The sequence below is a fragment of the Microcaecilia unicolor genome, chromosome 4, assembly GCF_901765095.1.
Source record: "Microcaecilia unicolor chromosome 4, aMicUni1.1, whole genome shotgun sequence".
NCBI lineage: Eukaryota > Metazoa > Chordata > Amphibia > Gymnophiona > Siphonopidae > Microcaecilia > Microcaecilia unicolor.
Window position 1 is genome coordinate 228,953,230 of NC_044034.1, and position 17,694 is coordinate 228,970,923.

Here is a 17,694-nt window from a genome sequence, read left to right on the forward strand (position 1 = left end):
ATATGCTGGATTATAGGCTCTGCATCCTCACCTTCACTTAATTCTGTTCAGTTTTACAGGCAGATTATACCAGTTTCCTCAATTATACAAGATATCTAATTGAAAAAAAAAAAAAACGACTTAATTACTAAATCTGAGGAGAAAAAGATAGAGCTGTCAATAACAACTCCTTTTGTCCTCAGATTTAGTAATTAAGTCATTTTGTTTTTCTTTTTACGGAGGTTAAGATCTATTCAGTTTGATTTTCTCTATAACCTGATGTGAGCCTATAATACATTCTAGATATGATCACTGCAATATTATAAATCTGAAAAGCCTACAAAATATGCAGAATATAGCAGCACATCTTATTTGTAAAGCTGATCGGTACAATGATGCTTCACGACTTCTCCATCTGCATTGGTTACCAATTGAGTAGTGAATTAAATTTAAGTTCTCACCTTGAACCACAAGGTTTTATATACTAATATTCCTGCACATTTAGCATCTCTTATAGTATCACATTCTCCGTTGCATACTCTATGGTCTTTAAGAAATAATTGATTGATTATCCTAAGTTCCACTAGAGCCAGATTGGAGTTCACCAGAGCAAATGCCTTTTTTTCCCCTTGCACCTGCACTATGGAATGCACTTCCACAACACCATCTGCTGGACACCTTCTACTCTTCCTTTCGCAAAGCTTTGAAAACTTACTTGTTTCAACTTGCTTTTGAGACTTGAATGCAGTTTGTTCCTGTAATGGGGAACTACCGCTAGGTCTGAATGATTAACCAGCTTATTTTCAAACGAGAAGGCCGGCGATCTTCCGACACAAATCGGGAGATGGCCGGCCATCTCAAGAAGCCGGCGAAATCGGTATAATCGAAAGCCGATTTTCGCCGGCTTCAACTGCTTTCCGTCGCAGGGCTGGCCAAACTTCAAGGGGGCGTTTCGGCAGGAAGGCGGGACGGGGGCATGGTTATGAGATGGCCAGCTTCGGCCGATAATGGGAAAAAGAAGGCCGGCTCTGATGAGCACTTCGCCGGCTTCACTTGGTCCATTTTTAGGACCAAGCCTCAAAAAAGTGCCCAACTGAGCAGATGACCACCGGAGGGAATCGGGGATCACCTCCCCTTACTCCCCCAATGGTCACCAACCCCCTCCCACCCAAATAAAAATTTAAAAATCATTTTTTTGCCAGCCTGATATGTCATACCCAGCTCCATGACAGCAGTATGCAGGTCCCTGGAGCAGTTTTTAGTGGGTGCAGTGCACTTCAGGCAGGTGGACCCAGGCCCATCCCCCACTACCTGTTACACTTGTGGTGGTAAATGTGAGCCCTCCAACCCCCCCCCCCCCCCAAAACCCACTGTACCCACATGTAGGTGCCCCCCTTCACCCCTTAGGGCTATGGTAGTGTTGTACAGTTGTGGGCAGTGGGTTTTGGGGGGATTTGGGGGGGCTCAGCACACAAGGTAAGGGAGGTATGCACCTGGAAGCAATTTTTGAAGTCCACTGCAGTGCCCCCTAGGGTGCCCGGTTGGTGTCCTGGCATGTGAGGGGGACCAATGAACTACAAATGCTGGCTCCTCCCACGACCAAATGCCTTGGATTTGGCCGGGTTTGAGATGGCCGGCATCGGTTTCCATTATCAGTGAAAACTGATGCCGGCCATCTCTGACATTTGGCCGGCCCCAACTGTATTATCGAAACGAAGATGGCCGGCCATCTTTTTCGATAATACGGTTCGGGACCGCTATTTGTGGCGCCGGCCATATAGATGGCCAGTGCTGTTCAATTATGCCCCTCTAAGCCTCCTTGCATTGTATGTTAAGATTAAATAGAATACTGTAGCAGTGGTGTGAAAAGCTTGTGTGATTGTTCTTTGTTATCTCATAACATAGTTCTTTTCTGATTTTACTGGATTTCATCAAATGTTACCCGCTTTGATTTGCTTGCAAAGTAGGCAGTATATGAAATTAATAAACGATACTATATGCAGCCTTTCTGGAGAGACATTGCTGGATCTAGGTTAATTCAGCCCTTCTGGGGGGAAGCAAACACTGATGGATCCAGGTGCTTCCAGCTCTTCTGGTGAAAATTACTGCTGGAATCCAGCCCTTGTGGAGAGAATTATTGCTGGATCCAGGTGGTTCCATCCCTGGTGGTGAAAATTACTGCTGGATCCAGGTGTATGCAGCCCTTCTGGTAAGAGATCCAAGTGGATCCTGCCCTTCTGGAGAGACTTATGGCTGGATGCAGGTGGTTCCAGCCCTTGTGGTAAAAGCTCTCCGAGGACAAGCAGGCTTACAATTCTCACAAATGGGTAGACGCCATCCCTGCATCATCTGAATCAGCGATATGCCATAGAAAATATGAGAGCCTTTTGGAGTGCGAGCAGCGCTCCAGTATGCGTGCACGAGTTTCTTCCCACCCGTAGCGCGAACACACTGACTCAGTTTTGCTTTTTCTGCGTGAAGAGCAGCTGCTTTCTGTAGCGGCTCCTCACACACCCGGTCAGAGCGTTCAGCCCTTTTTCAAATGCCTTCGGCAGTTTTTCGCTACCACTCTCTTCTTTTGTTTTAAAAAAATAAATAAAAATTTCCCTTATTTCTTTAGTTTTCTTTTGGCCCGTGTTTAAGTTTCCTTTATTTTTCAATATGGGCCACTTTTTGGCCTGCACAGTTGGGATGTTTTCTTTGTGCTTTTTTCCACCTTTTTCAGGCATCATTGCGTCTTTTAATTTGGCTGCTACGGTTTTTCCTTCCATGTCCACGAAGACTCCCAGTGGCTTCATGCCACAGCCTGGCCAACTATGTCCTCTGCCTTCATATGAAAAAGAGGACTCAGGTTTCCCAAAAGGCTCAACATGCCAAGATTTTTGGAGCCCAGTCCGGTCTCTCAACGTCGGCATCGAGGTCAGAGGCATCAGCGTTGAGCATCGCACAGACATCAGGAGACCAGGTAGGGATGACTGATTCGAGGCCCTGTGACACTGGGAGCAGTGAGGCACCTATCTTGAGGCCTCCTGCTATGCAGGCCCCCTCGGGACCGCCCACTGTCAGACCCGACCCCAAGGCAACAGGAGGATTTGATGTCGTCCTGGTTGGCACCGAGGAGCATGAGTGAGGTGCATCGGGTGAAGGCCAAGAAGCACCAACACCGATCTCCTTCAATGCATGATACCGGGAGCTCCAGGGCGCCGAACGAGTCGGCACTCGAGAAGCGTTGAAGCCAGGAGGACCGCTTCCCCTCTATCCAGGAGGTACCGATGCAAGTGTCTCCAAGCAGCTGAGATCTTGCTCCTGCACTGGCCCCAGCGATTCTGCAGCCTGCACCTCAGCCGACGCCACAGTCAACAGCCACCCAAACTAGCACCTCCTCAACGTCGGTGGAGGAAGCTTCGCCGGAGTTGAGACAAGAGCCAGTTTGGATGCCACTCTGTAGGACGTGGGTCCCCGACGTCAAGGCGGGCCCGATCTCAGACATCCCTTAGAGAACTGCTATCCAACACCAAGGTGGAGCACTCATGGGCGTCAGAAGAAGATCCCAGGTACTATTCCTCCAAGCCTATGGGATTCCTTCTGAGCTCTCCTCACCACCTGAGAGCCTCTCTTTCACTTCTTTTGTGCAGGAAATGGCTGAAGCCTTTTCATTCCTCGTAGAAGCAGAGGATGAGCCCAGAGCCAAGATGCTCAAGGTCCTGGACTACACCTCTCCTCCTAAGAAAGCAGTGTTGGCTCCTCGCCACAAGGTACTCAAAGGAGGCCTCATTAGGAAATCGGTGTCCCTTTTGCCTGTCCCTGTGGTCCTGAAGAAGACTGACACCCAGTATCGGATCCACGGGGAACCTGGTTTGGTAAGGTTAGTTACCTCACAATTCCATGGTGGTGGTGGATACTGCTCTCAAGAGAGCTAGGAGTACTAGACTATGCCTCAGCTCCCCCAGGCAAAGAAGTTAGGACCCTGGCTTCTTTTGGGAGAAAGATGTATCAGGCCTCTATGCTCATCGCCCGTATTCAATCATACCAGCTTTTCACGAGCTTGTAACTGCAGAACTCGGAGCGGCAGCTGTCCAACTTGGTCGATGCACTCACTGCAGAGCAGGCCAAGCCACTTCGCCAGTTGGTCAAGCAGCAGAAAGCGTGTCTCAAGTTTTTGGCCAGGGGCACTTACGATACTTTTGACATGGCATCCAGGATCTCTGCCCAAGGTATAGCAATGCGCAGACTCTCACGGCTACATGTTTCTGAACTGGAACATTCTGTTCAGAAGAGGTTGGCAGATGCTTCTTGCCTTGGAAGGGGGGTAATCTTTTTGGAGAGAAGGTCGAGGAGATCACTGACCAAATCAAGAAGCATACTGATGCTATGTCTTCTCTCTCCCGCTGGGCGTCTTCTGCAACTGCCTCCTCATCCAGGAGATATTTTGGTAGGTCACGAAGTTCTCCCTATTCCTGTTCTAGGTGTAGGTACACTCCTGCGGCTCACCAGCCTGCTCAGGCTCAGCCCCAGCACGCTCGTTCTCAACAGCATGCACCCAAAGCCCCTGCTGCTCCCCACCAAAAGCAACACACAAGCTTTTGACTGCAGAGCATAGCCGCAGTCCAAGTGTCCATCCTGGATGATTTGCCGGTTGGAGGAGGTTAACGTTTTTTCACCAAAGGTGGCCTCTCATAACCTCCAACAGGTAGGTTCTTCCAATAGTCCGGCTCGGATACACCCTCAAATTTCTTTCCAAACCTCCAAATTGTCCACCGAGAGCACATTCTTTCAGCTCTCAGCACAAGCAGGTACTTGCAAAGTAACTCTCTGCCCTTCTAAAGGCCCATGCAGACGAACCTGTTCCACCAGGGGAAGAAGGGCAGGGATTCTATTCCTTGTGCAGAAAAAGACTGGGGATACGTCCCATCCTAGACCTAAGGGCCCTGAACAAATTCCTAGTCTGAGAAAAGTTCAGGATGGTTTTCCTGGGCACCCTTCTTTCCATGATTCAGGAAAACAATTGGCTGTGCTCTCTGGACTTGGATGCATATACACACATCCTGATACTTCCAGCCCATCAGAAGTATCTTCAGTTTCGGCAGGAAACACATCACTTTCAGTACCGCGCGTTGCCTTTTGGCCTCGCGCCAGCTCCCAGTGTCTTTACCAAGTGTCTAGCGGTAGTCGAAGTGTCACTACGTAGACTGGGAGCGCATGTGTTCCCTACCTAGATGATTGGCTGGTGAAGAGCACCTCCAAGGACGGTGCTCGGGAGTCCATGTGGATGACTATTTGGGTGCTGTAACTACTAGGGATCATTATCAACTACCCCAAGTTCCATCTCCATCTGGTTCAACAATTGGAGTTCATAGGAGCCCTGCTCGATACGAAGACTGTCTGGGCCTACCTCTCGGAGGCATGTGAGGACAACCTTCTTTCCCTAACGGCCAAGGTTCGGACATTGCAGCAGGTCACAGCTCGGCAGATGTTGAGATTGTTGGGACACATGGCTTCCATGTTGTATGTTACACCCATGGCACGTCTGCACATGAGATCTTCTCAATGGATCCTGGTTTCTCCGTGGTATCAAGCCATGGGAAATCTAGAAGATGTCATCCAAGTGTCCCCGGAGCTTATGCGCTCTCTTCAATGGTAGACAATTCAGCCCAATTTTTCCCTGGGACTTCCATTCCAAATTCCTCAGCCGAAAAAGTGCTAATGACGGATGCATCTCTCCTGGGTTGGGGAGCTCATGTAGACGGGCTTCACATTCAAGGAGCTTGGTCCCTCCAGGAAACAAATCTTCAGATCAATCTCCTGGAGCTCTGAGCAATCTGAAACGCTCTAAAGGCTTTCAGAGATTGGCTGTCCCATCAAATTATTCTAATCCAAACAATCTGGTTACAATGTATTACACCAACAAGCAAGGGAGCACCGGATCTTGCCCTCTATGTCAGGAAGCCATACAGATGTGGCATTGGGCCTGCCAACATGGTATATTTTTCCAAGCCACTTATCTGGCAGGCATAAACAACGACCTGGCCGACAGGCTGAGCAGGATAATGCACCCATATGAGTACAGGGTTTTAACATTAGGTAGCAGTGCTGGTGAGGTTAGTGGGCATTGCAATACAATAAAATGTTTTTGTGATATGAAAAAAATACTGGAGTCTTTGTGTATTAGATATTAAAAGTGACTCTGGAATTAAAAGAGTTATCCCCCAATTAGTAATTTTGGTACAGGCGTAGACTGCAAGATCTTCTGAGCGTAGGGCACCCCCTTGTTGGTCTGAGTGACAAAAAGATCCAATCACAAGGTGCCTCAGTTCTGGTTCCAGGCTTCAGGCCCACGGCAGACTTGCGTCTGATGCCTTTCTTCTACATTGGGGGACAGGTCTTCTGTATGTGTATGCTCTGATACATCTGGTGGGAAAGACTTTGTTGAAACTCAAGCAAGACCACAGAACCATGATTCTGATCATGCCCTACTGGCCTCGACAGACATGGTTCCCTCTTCTTCTGGAGTTGTCCTCCAAAGAACCGTGTAGATTGGAGTGTTTTCCAACCCTCATCACACAGAACAAGGGGTCGCTTCTACATCCCAACTTCCAGTCTCTGGCTCTTGTGGCCTGGATGTTGACAGCCTAGAATTCGCTTCCTTTGGTCTTTCGGAGGGTGTCGCCCGGGTCTTGCGGGCTTCCAGGAAAGATTCCACTAAGAAGTGTAATTCTTTTAAATGGAGGGGGTTTGCCGTCTGGTGTGAGACCAAGACCTTAGATCCCCTTACTTGCCAAACACAGACCCTGCTTGAATGCCTTCTACACTTATCAGAGTCTGGTCTCAAAACAAACTCCATAAGGGTTCACCTTAGTGCAATTAGTGCTTACCATCAACGTCTAAAAGGTAAGTCCATCTCTGTATAGCCTTTAGTTGTTCACTTCATGAGACGTTTGCTGCTGCCAAAGCCCCCTGTCAAACCTCTACCTGTGTCATGGGATCTCAACGTCATTCTCAACCAGCTGATGAAAGCTCCTTTTGAGCCACTGAATTCCTGTCATCTGAAGAACTTGACCTGGAAGGTTGGTGGCTGTTACTTCAGCTCGTAGGGTCAGTGAGCTTCAGGCCTTAGTAGTGGATACACCTTATAGTAAGTTTCATCACAACAGGGTAATCCTCCGCACGCACCCTAAGTTCCTAACGAAGGTGGTGTCGGAGTTCCAGCTGAACCTACTGATTGTCTTGTGAACATTCTTTCCCTGACCTCATGCCCATCCTGGCGAAAGCAGCTTCCACACCTTGGACTGCAAGAGAGCGTTGGCCTTTTATATGGAGCGGATGAAGCCCTACAGACAGACCACCCAGGTGTTTCTTTTGATCCCAACGGGATGGGGGTCGCTATCGGGAAGCGCACCATATCCAGTTGGCTAGCAGTTTGCATTTCCTTCGCTTATGCCCAGGCTGGGCTGACTTTAGAGGGTCATGTCACAGCTCATAATATCAGAGCCATGGCCACGTCGGTAAGACTCCATTGAAGATTTGCAAGGCTGCGACATGGTCTTCAATCCACACATTCACATCTCACTACCACCTTGAGCAGGATACCCGATGCGACAGTCAGTTTGGGCAGTCAGTGCTAAGAATCTGTTTGGGGTCTAAAATCCAACTCCATACTCCTAGGCCTGTTTTATTCTGTTCCAGGCTGTACTCTCAGCAAGTTGCATATAGTTTCAGGTTAATCTGCGTTGTCCTCACTATTGTGAGGCCCAGTTGACCAATGTTTGTTGTTTTGTGTGAGCCTGGATGCTAGGGATTCCCCACTTGTCCTTGGAGAAAGTGAAGATACTTACCTTTAGCAGGCATTCTCCGAGGACAGCAGGCTTCATATTCTCACAATCCTACCCACCTCCCCTTGGAGTTGTCCTTTCCACATTTTTATTTGGAATTTTGTTTTTTTATTAAACTGGGCCAGCGCGTTCACGCTATGGGCTGGTGCTCGTGCACTGGTGCACTTCTCGTGCTCCAAATAGCTCTCGTTTTTTCTAAGGCATAGTGTCGAACAGGACAACACGGGGATAGTGTCTACCCACTTGTGAGAATATGAAGCCTGCTGTCCATGGAGAATACCTGCTACAGGTAAGTATCTTCACTTTATTGCGGGATGCAGGTTGTTCAAGCCCTTCTGGAGGGAAGTACTGCTGGATCCAGGCGTATACAGCCCTTCAGGTGAGAAATACAAATGGATACAGGTGGGTATCTGTCTCTTGGAACTCCAGAATTTCTCTCCTTCCTTTTACTCTCCCATGATTTCACCTTCTTTGTCCTTCCTCCCACCTCCCTGAATCTACAGCATGTCTCTCCTATGTCCCCATATGATATTCCTCTACATTTTAAGCACATCTCTCTCCTTCCTGTCATGCATGCCTTTACCTGCATTAAATATCTCAAACCTTCCTCACATTGTCCAACTTATTCCTCCCTCCACCCCCCCCCCCCCCCCCCCCCAAAAGGCAGCAGCAGCTTCCCTCTCGTTTCTGCCGACCAGGAGAATGACCGCATACTGTAAACACTCCAGTTTTTAGGAGATCCCGCCAGTCTGGCTTTTTACACGTCCCGCTAGAGGTGCTACCCACAATAACGACTGCAGGGAGGTGAGAATGATTGGTGTGATTTATATTACTGGTCAAGCAGCCGGCATGTCCGGAGGAGGAAAGCCCACGGTTGGGCACTTTGCAGACCCCACCAATTACCTGATCCCCAGCGGCACTTGGCACCTCGGCCTGGGTGTTCCGAACCTCACTATACCCCGCTGGCAGCAGGACCACTTTCACAGAGCTGGTACCCAAATCTATACCAAGAACAGCAGGGGAAGCCAGCGCCATTAGAGTAGACCCTCTCTCTCTCTTCACCGCCAGTAGTGTAGCTAAAAGGTTGCTTTGCTTCCGGTGAGGTCACAATCGTTGAATTGAACTCAGTAGCCCTTGGTCAAGGTAAGGAGGTTGGATTCCTGCTTGCCCTTGATCACCACCTTAAATTAGATTCCCGGTCCTAAGTTTTCCAATTCACTTCCTATTTGCACCAGTATTCCCATTCTCCGCCTTGCTTGGGGCACACACAGTCACACACTGTGTCTGAGGGACGGGTGTGCCGTGTGGGGAGGAAAGAGGAGGCGGAGCTAGACGTGTTCGTTCGTACTCTGAGAGGAGGTGCTTTTTGGACACGCCTTAGTGTTGCGAACGAGGCGGGCCGTACGTGTGCGGGTTGAGTATCCGTGGGTGGGACGGAATGTGTTCCTTGGGATTTCTTCGTGCTGCTGTGGGTGGCCGTTAGTTTTGTGCTTGTGGGTGGTGGGAGTGCTGTGACAGCTGCGTTGGGGAAGCCACGGTTGGATCGTCGAACCACAGATATGTCTTACATCCCAGGTCAACCTCTCACTGCCGTCGTGGTGAGTGTGGGACAGGATCGGGAAGGGAAGACGATGGAGCCCAGGCTTGCGTTGGTATAGGCCGCGCTCCTCCGCCCTGTGACCTGCCTGGGCTGGTCCACCCCTCATCTAGCAAAGAGTAACCTCTAGCTCTCTCTCCGGAGGAATAACTTGCTTTTTCGGTAGTAAAAGGGAGGTACAACCCCTCAACTCTGTGTGACACATCTAGATGTGCTCTGTCATTTCGTCCACTGCTTAGTGGTCTCTTGTTTGGGAGTTGTTTGCAATTCGTAAACTAAAGCTTCTTTAGTAATGTAGTTGCATGCGGAAATACCGAGCTAAATAGGTGATAGAGAATGAAAATAAGAACATAAGAATAACCATATTGGCCGAAACCAATGGTCCATCTAGCCCAGTATCCTGCTTCCAATAGTGGCAAATTCAGATCACAAGTACCTGGCAGAAACTCAATTAGTAGCAACTCTATGCAGACCGTGTTCAGTCGTAGTTCTTATTTCATTAACTGTTGTCATTGACTTAATAGGATTGTATCATGTTTTGGAGTTTTCTGTTTGTATAACTTCTTGAGATGCTGCTATGATAAGTCATGATTTAATTAACTGTTTGTCCCACAATTTATCCTGTTTGTGGACTAAATATAACTTTGGCAAGCTTTGGACAGTTGCCTGCTCATCATCAGGTTAGTGAAAAAAAGCAATGTGCTTGTTTAAGATAGTTTCCAAGTTTATAAAAAAAATTGATACACCACATTTGGGGGGGTCCATCTAGGCAGTTTACAATTTAAAAACTATAATAAAATTCTGAAAATAACAATAATTTGATAGGACAGCAAAAAAAATTGGTGAAAGATGGTAGGAGACAAGGTAGGTCACAGGAACAAGAGAAGAGAGTTGTTGGGGGGGGGGGGGGGACTTAGTTGACTGCCTATTAGTACAACTCAGTGAAAGGTGCTGGGGGCATACACAAAGGTGATGAGATTGTAACTCTTTATAGTTCAAATGCCCTGTATCTGATAACAAGTCAGAAATCCAGTGTGTGAATTGCAGCATTTGATCATTCTAATTTCAAAGACTGGTTATATCAGGAGTGGCACACTCAGAAAAATACCTGGACTAATGGAAGCCCTTAGGACCTGATGCTCAGAAGCAAACACCTATATTTATGGGCTTCTTTGGTTTAATTAAGGCTTAAATGCGACATAATTGCAGCATTTATTTGTTTAATGCAGAAGACTTCAAACTTAAATCTAGTACTAGAGTAGAGGACACAGACTGAGTTACCTGCTAATTGTGACTCTGCTGCTGTTTTGGTGTGCAAATCGCTTCCCCTGGTTGCTGAAACGCTGCAATTTAGTATAACCGGCATCTTCCCCCTCTGGTGTTCTGGGCATTCGCTCAAGAGCTGTGCTTAACATACAGCTCTTGAGCGCGTGCCAGGCACTTTCCTCCCCCTTAACTCTCAAACAACTTCCTAATGTTCTATGCTACGAGCATGCCTGCATTTGTATCTACTGCTACTACTACTTATCATTTCTAAAGCACTACTAGATGTACGCAGCGCTGTACACTTGAACATGAAGAGACAATCCCTGCTCAATAGAGCTTACAATCTAATTAGGACAGACAAACGGGACAATTGGTGTTGAGCATTAGGGAGCTGTTCTTATGCACTGTTCAGTATAGCACCGGCGTTTTGAGCATTGGGACCTTAGTGAAAAGGCAGGCTCCTTTTTACAAAATCTCAAGTTTGGACTGGATGCTGAGGGAGAATGAGGCTCTTGTGGGGATGGGGATACTGGACTCGAGAGGGAAGAAAAAGGAGAAAGGCAGAAGGAGAAGTGCTAGACCTGTGTATGTGGGGAAGGGGGCAGGTGAGATGCTAGACCTTGGCTAAAGGAACATAGGAGAGAGGGAGAGAGTGAGTATGACAGATGCTGGACTGCAGAGGAAGGGGCTGGTGGAGAGATGACGGCTACACAAACCCTGATGCCATGTTGCTTTCCAGGTTGTGTAGGCTTTCATTTCCAGTGCTTGGTTTGTCACCTACACAATATAGGAAGGAGCAGGGCATTGGGATTTGAGTAGCCACATTTCCTGCTGCCAGGCTGGGTTTTCTTCCCCTCCGAGCTGCTGCCCTGGTGATAATTGAAGCTGCAGTTTTTTTGTGGTGGTGAGAGAGGACATAGAACTGATGGCCGGAAGGGGAGAGGGGGCCATGGAAGTGCTGCATCATAGGGGTGGAGAGGTGACAGGGAATTGCTGGATAATAGGGGAGGGAGAGGACAGGGAATTGCTGGATCATAAGGGGGGAGGCGAAACAGAGGAAATGTTGGGCTACAAGAGTATAGGAAGGAAGTGAAAACATGGGAAAGACCACCAGGGTTCTCAGGGGAGATATGCGAGAACTGGATGGTGAGTACAGAGGGTAGAAGAGCAGTAATAGGAAGTGAGTGGAAGAGGACAGACTAGGCCAGGGAACAAGTGAGAGAAGATGGAAAGTTGATAGGTAAGTGGAAAAATAGGTGGAGGACTGAAGAATGAGAGAGTGAAATTTGAGTGGGTAGACAGAAAGAAAGAGAGAGAGGAATCTATTGAGGGAATGAAAAAAGATAGGAAGAAAGTGGAGAAAGGATAAATAGACAGCACCCACTGGAATGAAAGCAGAAGACGGACAAGAGAGCAGAAAAGAAAAACTTGGACCAACATGCTTGGAAAAATAAAGGGCTCCTTTTACAAAGCAACACTAGAGGTTTTGTTTTGAATTTATTAGGTGGAATATATTAGCTTTGGGAAATGTGCATCACTGATGTCTTTATATTTTGTTGGAAATAGATTTCTTTTTTTTTTCTTCAAAGTAAATCTTTATTAAAGCACTTATGCAGCAATAAGCACCTCAAAGAAGAGACAACAATGTTGGAAATACATATAAAAAAAACAATATAAGCTTATATCCAACATACCAAAGAAGCACGGTCTTCAAGCCTAAAATCCCCCCATCTCTCCTATTCCCCCTCCCTCCCCAGCCCTTCATCTTAAAATACTCAGAGCCTCAGACAGGTACTAAGATATCAAGGAGCATTTATGAACAGGAATCCAAATAGGCTGGTAATGGGACCCAAGAGTGCATAACTTTCTACTCTATATCGTTCTGTATAGCTGTCTTTCCATAAGCAAAAAATGTCTATTTTCCAGTCCACTGTACCTGGGAGTTGAGCACAATCTCATATCTATTCTGTTTAATATATTTGTGAGAGATATTGCTGAAGAGTTGGAAGGAAAGGTTTACCTTTTTGCGGATGACACGAAGATAGCCAATACAGTGGATACCCTGAAGGGAGTACAAACAGTGAGAATTTAGGAATTTACGCTTGAAAGCTTTTTTTGGCCAAACCAGCAAGGCACTGTTGATTCTGTTTGTATGCAATGAAGTAATTCAAAATGGGTACCCCTCCGGGTACCCTGGATCCATCAATTGTAGCGTTTCAAAGATTAGGTTTAAGGGATCTCGCTATTTTAGAGAAATCCCAGGGATATGAAAGATACAATTTAGCAAATAGTGAAAGATTGAGTATGCAGCAATTGGCTAACAGCTCATCTATTATAATACAAAGAGCTGATAAGGGGGGTGCCATTGTAGTGATAGACCGAGAAAAATATTTGGTGGAAGGACTATCGCAATTACATCAAACGACATATTATAAGAGACTAGACCAGGATCCTACGGGGGAGATACAAGCAGAAGTGTCTAGATGTATGAAACACGCACATGGAGTAGGCATTTTTACAGAGAGAAAAAAACTTTTTGATCAATGAATTTTCTAAGATCCCTTGCATCTATTTTGTACCTAAAGTACATAAATCTATAGAAAATCCTCCTGGACGGCCGATAGTCTGCACTCGTCAGTGTTAGAACCTGCTTCACAGTATACGGAACGTCCATTCGTCACACAAGCCCCTTCATATGTTAGGGATTCAATACAATTTATGCAATATTAGACAACTTGGAACACATTGAGCATGAGGATCTTTATTAGTTACTCTTGACGAAATGGCATTATATTCCAATATCCCTCAAAGGGAAACTATATTTAGTTAGTTAGTTAGTTAGTTACTTATTTGTTTGTTTGTTACATTTGTATCCCACATTTTCCCACCTATTTGTAAGCTCAATGTGGCTTACATAGTACCGGAGAGGCATTTGCAGACTCCGGTGTGAAAAAATACAATGTGATGTTGTGGTAAGATAAAGTTCATGTGGCACAACCATATTAGGGCATCGTCTAACGGAAGATTTGTGTTATGTCCATTACGTTCTTTAGTTTTGTTGTGTTGCAGAGATCAGGCATTTATGTTGGATCGGTAGGGTATGCCTTTTTAAACAGGTTGGTTTTTAGTGTTTTCCAGAAGTTTAGGTGGTCATAGGTAGACTTCATGGTTTTTGATAATGCATTCCACAGTTGTGTGCTTATGTAGGAAAAACTGGAATCCATAGATTGATTTGTATTTCAGACCTTTGCAGCTTGGATAGTGCACATATAGGTACGTTCGTGTTGATTCAGATGTGTTTCTAGTTGGTAGCTGAATCAAGTCTGTCGTGTATCCCGGGGCTTCACCGTAGATGATTTTGTGAACCAGGGTGCAGATTTTGAAAGCAATGCGTTCTTTGATCGGGAGCCAATGTAGTTTTCGCACAGGGGTTTTGCGCTTCAAATTGCGTTTTTCCGAAGATAAGCCTAGCTGCCGTGTTTTGAGCGGTCTGGAGTTTCTTTAAGGTTTGTTCTTTGCAACCCGCATAAATTCCATTGCAGTAGTCTACGTGGCTTAGTACCATTGATTATACCAGGTTGCGAAATGGTTCCCTTGGGAAGAATTGCTTCACATATTTGAGTTTCCACATTGAGTGGAACATTTTCTTTGTCGTGAATGTCACTTGGCTCTCTAGTGTTAAGTTGCAGTCCATTGTAACGCCGAGGATTACCAGGCTGTCTGAGATAGGGAGGGTGTAGTCTGGGGTGTTGATGATTGTGGGGTTGTCTGTGCTCTGCTGGGATGAGAGGATGAGACAGTGTGTTTTTTCCTTGTTTAGTTTTAGTTGAAATGCATTTGCCCATGAGTCCATGATGTTCAAGCTGACCTTGATTTCGTTGGTAATTTCCGTCAGGTTAGATTTGTAAGGAATGTATATTGTGACATCGTCTGCATAGATGAAAGGGTTTAAGCCTTTGGTTGGATAAGGATTTGGATAGTGGGGTCATCATTAGGTTGAAGAGGATCGGTGATAGTGGTGATCCTTGTGGTACTCTGCAGTCTTCTTTCCACAGTGATGATATGTTTGAGTTTGATTTTACTTGATATGTTCTTGTGTTTAGGAAACCCTTGATCCAGCTAAGTATGTTTCCACCGATCCCGAACTTATCTAATAGCCTTAATAATATAGTATGGTTTATCTTGTTGAATGCACTGGACATTTCGAACTGGAGGAGGAGGAGGAGGATGTTTTTGCCTATTGCTATTTCCTGCTTGAATTTTGCTAGAAGAGTGAGTAGTACTGTTTCTGTACTGTCGAGGGGGTGAAAACCTGACTGTGATTCGTGTAATATTGAGAATTTGTTTATATAGTCTGTGAGTTGCTTGGCTACCATGCTTTCCATCAATTTGACTAACAGGATGGGCGCTACTGGACGGTAGTTAGTGATGTTGTTTGTTTGTTTTCTTGGAGTCTTTCGGTATCGGGGTGAGTAGGATGTTTCCATATTCCTTGGGGAAGCGACCTTGCTTAAGCATGTAATTTAGGTGGGATGTGAGGTCTGCTATGAATGGGTCAGGGGCGGATTTCATTAGGTAGTTGGGACAGGTATCTAGTTTGCAGTGAGTGTCGGAGAACCTGTTGATCGCCTGTGTAACTATATTGACGGTAAGTTGGGTGAAGTTTAACCAGGTTCGGTCTGCTGGGTATTCTCCAGTGGTTGGGTCCAGCTCATCAAGGAAGTTTTCGATGTCAGTGTTCTCTTGAGGTAGCGTGTTGCGTAGGTTCACAATTCTTTCATTAAAATACTTGGCAAGTTTATCTGCAGATGGGATGTCTGTGTGCGTTGTAGTGACCAAGTTGGTGTCTAGGAGTTTGTTCACAATTTGGTATAATTTCTTCGTGTCTTTGTAATCTGTCCCTATTTTCGTTTTATAGTATGATCTTTTGGTCTGTCTTATTGCGTATTTATATTTTCTTTGTGGTTGTTTCCATGTGTTGAGTGTGTGTTTGTTTGTTGTTTTTCTCCATGCTTGTTCGAGGTTCCTGGATTGTGTTTTTAGCTTTTTCAGTTCATCGTTGAACCATGGTATTGAGTTACGCTTTCGTGAGGTTCTTGTTCGTAAGGGTGCTATTTCATCTAATATGCATTTGCATCTTTTATCCCATTCCATGAGGAAGTGTATGGAGTCTGTTTGTGCTGTCCATTCATTGTTGTATATCAGTTGCCAGAATGTTTTTGTGTCTGCTTGACCTCTTGTGCTATAGGATGTGTATTCTTGTATCTGGTGTAATCCCTTCTTCCGCCAGTGTAGGGATAAGTTTAGTTTGTAGTGATCCATCCAGGGTGTTTCTGACCATTTAGTATCTGTTATTAGTAAGTCCTGGTCCGTTGAAAGTTTGTATGAGATGAGATCAATGTGTGCCCTTTGGCATGGGTTGCTTGCATTTGCGGCCATTTAGATCCCATAAGTGGAGGAATTCCTTGCATTCCCGTGCGTAAAAAAGGCACGTTTCTTAACGCAATGAAAGGGGCGCTAGCAATGTAATGAGTTCCTGCCATTAATGTTTCCACAGTTGTATTCTGAATATAATTGTTGTTTACATGTTTAAGATTTCTTTAAATACAATGTTTTTTGTGTAAACTGTGTTACAATGTGGTAAACATTATCCTTGGTCAGGCCCTTCAATCAGTTTAACAATCACATCAGAAGAGCTCCTTACTCGTGAGAATGCAACATACAGTTGCCCATGTGAGAGACTGAGAGTGATAGTGTGTTTTACAGACAGTTTAAGAGAGAGATACACAGAGTGATTGAATGTGTGTGTGTGTGAGTGAGTGAGTGAGTGAGTGACAAAGTGATTAAATGTTTGTCTTCCCTTCCGTTCTGTGCACTTCCCTCCACTGATGTTCGTACCTCCCTGTATATGATTGTTTGTTAGAGATTCAATCCACTCCACTTCCCTTCCGTTCTGTCTGATTGGTGAGGGCGGGGACAATGAGAGCCAATGAAACGCTGAACCGCTGAACTGCAGACTTATGAACCCTACACTGCCACATTGGAGGTGCTTTTTATTATATAGGAGATATATATATATATATATATATATATATATATATATATATATATATATATATATATATATATATACTAGTCATTAAGCCCGTAACAACGGGCTAGTTTTTTATTTTCCTATAGCCCCCCCCCCCCCCCCCCCCCCCCGGGTCCACCACCCCTGCTCTCTCCCCTGCCCTCCCCCCAGCGTGTTTCCCTCAGTTCCGCCCCCTCCTTCCCTCCCTGCTCCCTCCTCCTCCGATTTCCATGCCCATGTCCAAGCCCTCCTCCCTATTGGGCTGTACTGCTGGTGGAGGCGGGGCTTGGACTTCTACACTCGTAGCGTTCTGAGTGACTCTACTGTGCATTTGCAGGTGAGTCAGTCACTTGCTGTTTTTATATATATATATATATATATATATATATATATATATATATATATATATAGTGGGTTCTTTAAACCTGATTGGCTGGGGTTTGAGGTGATTTCAGCAGGATCAAAGGGGGCATCACTCCTTGCCAGCACCCACTGAATTACCAGGTAAAGGGCCATGATGCCCCTGCTGATGTGGCCTTTTCAGTTTAGGTCTGTACTGGAGGGTGCCCTTGATTGGGGGGACACAATGGAGGGTTAGCAGTGGCACTGTGGCCTCTAACTTTGGGCCTGGGAACATTGGGCTGTGGCTTTCAGATCTGGTGCTCTCGAGCACATAGAATGATGCTGCTTATGAGGTGGTTCACAGGCAGGGTTAGTCTTTTACCACAGGATTCAGCAACCTGTGGTTCCGAGATACCAGTTGCTGAATCCTATGGTATATCAGCTTTTACCGCACCTTCGTAACGTAACCTCCTAAACTAATTCTTTGCTTTGGTCTTTACTGAGGAAGATGGGGGAGATACCCATGCCAGAAGTGTTATTTAGTGGTGATGTCGGAGGAACAAATTTGTGTAAACCTGGATGATGTAAGAGGGCAATTTGACAAACTA

The 17,694-nt window shown here is 45.9% G+C and overlaps 2 protein-coding genes across 2 annotated transcripts in view; one reads left to right on the forward strand and one right to left on the reverse strand.

Annotated features, from left to right (window-relative positions):
- Nucleotides 1-9,062, reverse strand: part of SHPK (sedoheptulokinase) — a 99,482-nt gene extending 90,420 nt beyond the window's left edge. The window contains exon 1 of the mRNA XM_030199524.1: nt 8,712-9,062. Coding sequence (XP_030055384.1) covers nt 8,712-8,843 — 132 coding nt within the window. The 5' untranslated portion in view covers nt 8,844-9,062. The remainder of the gene's footprint in view (nt 1-8,711) is intronic.
- A 136-nt stretch (nt 9,063-9,198) lies between these two features.
- Nucleotides 9,199-17,694, forward strand: part of TAX1BP3 (Tax1 binding protein 3) — a 107,908-nt gene continuing 99,412 nt past the window's right edge. The window contains exon 1 of the mRNA XM_030201305.1: nt 9,199-9,406. Within this exon, the coding sequence (XP_030057165.1) occupies nt 9,368-9,406 (39 nt within the window). The 5' untranslated portion in view covers nt 9,199-9,367. The remainder of the gene's footprint in view (nt 9,407-17,694) is intronic.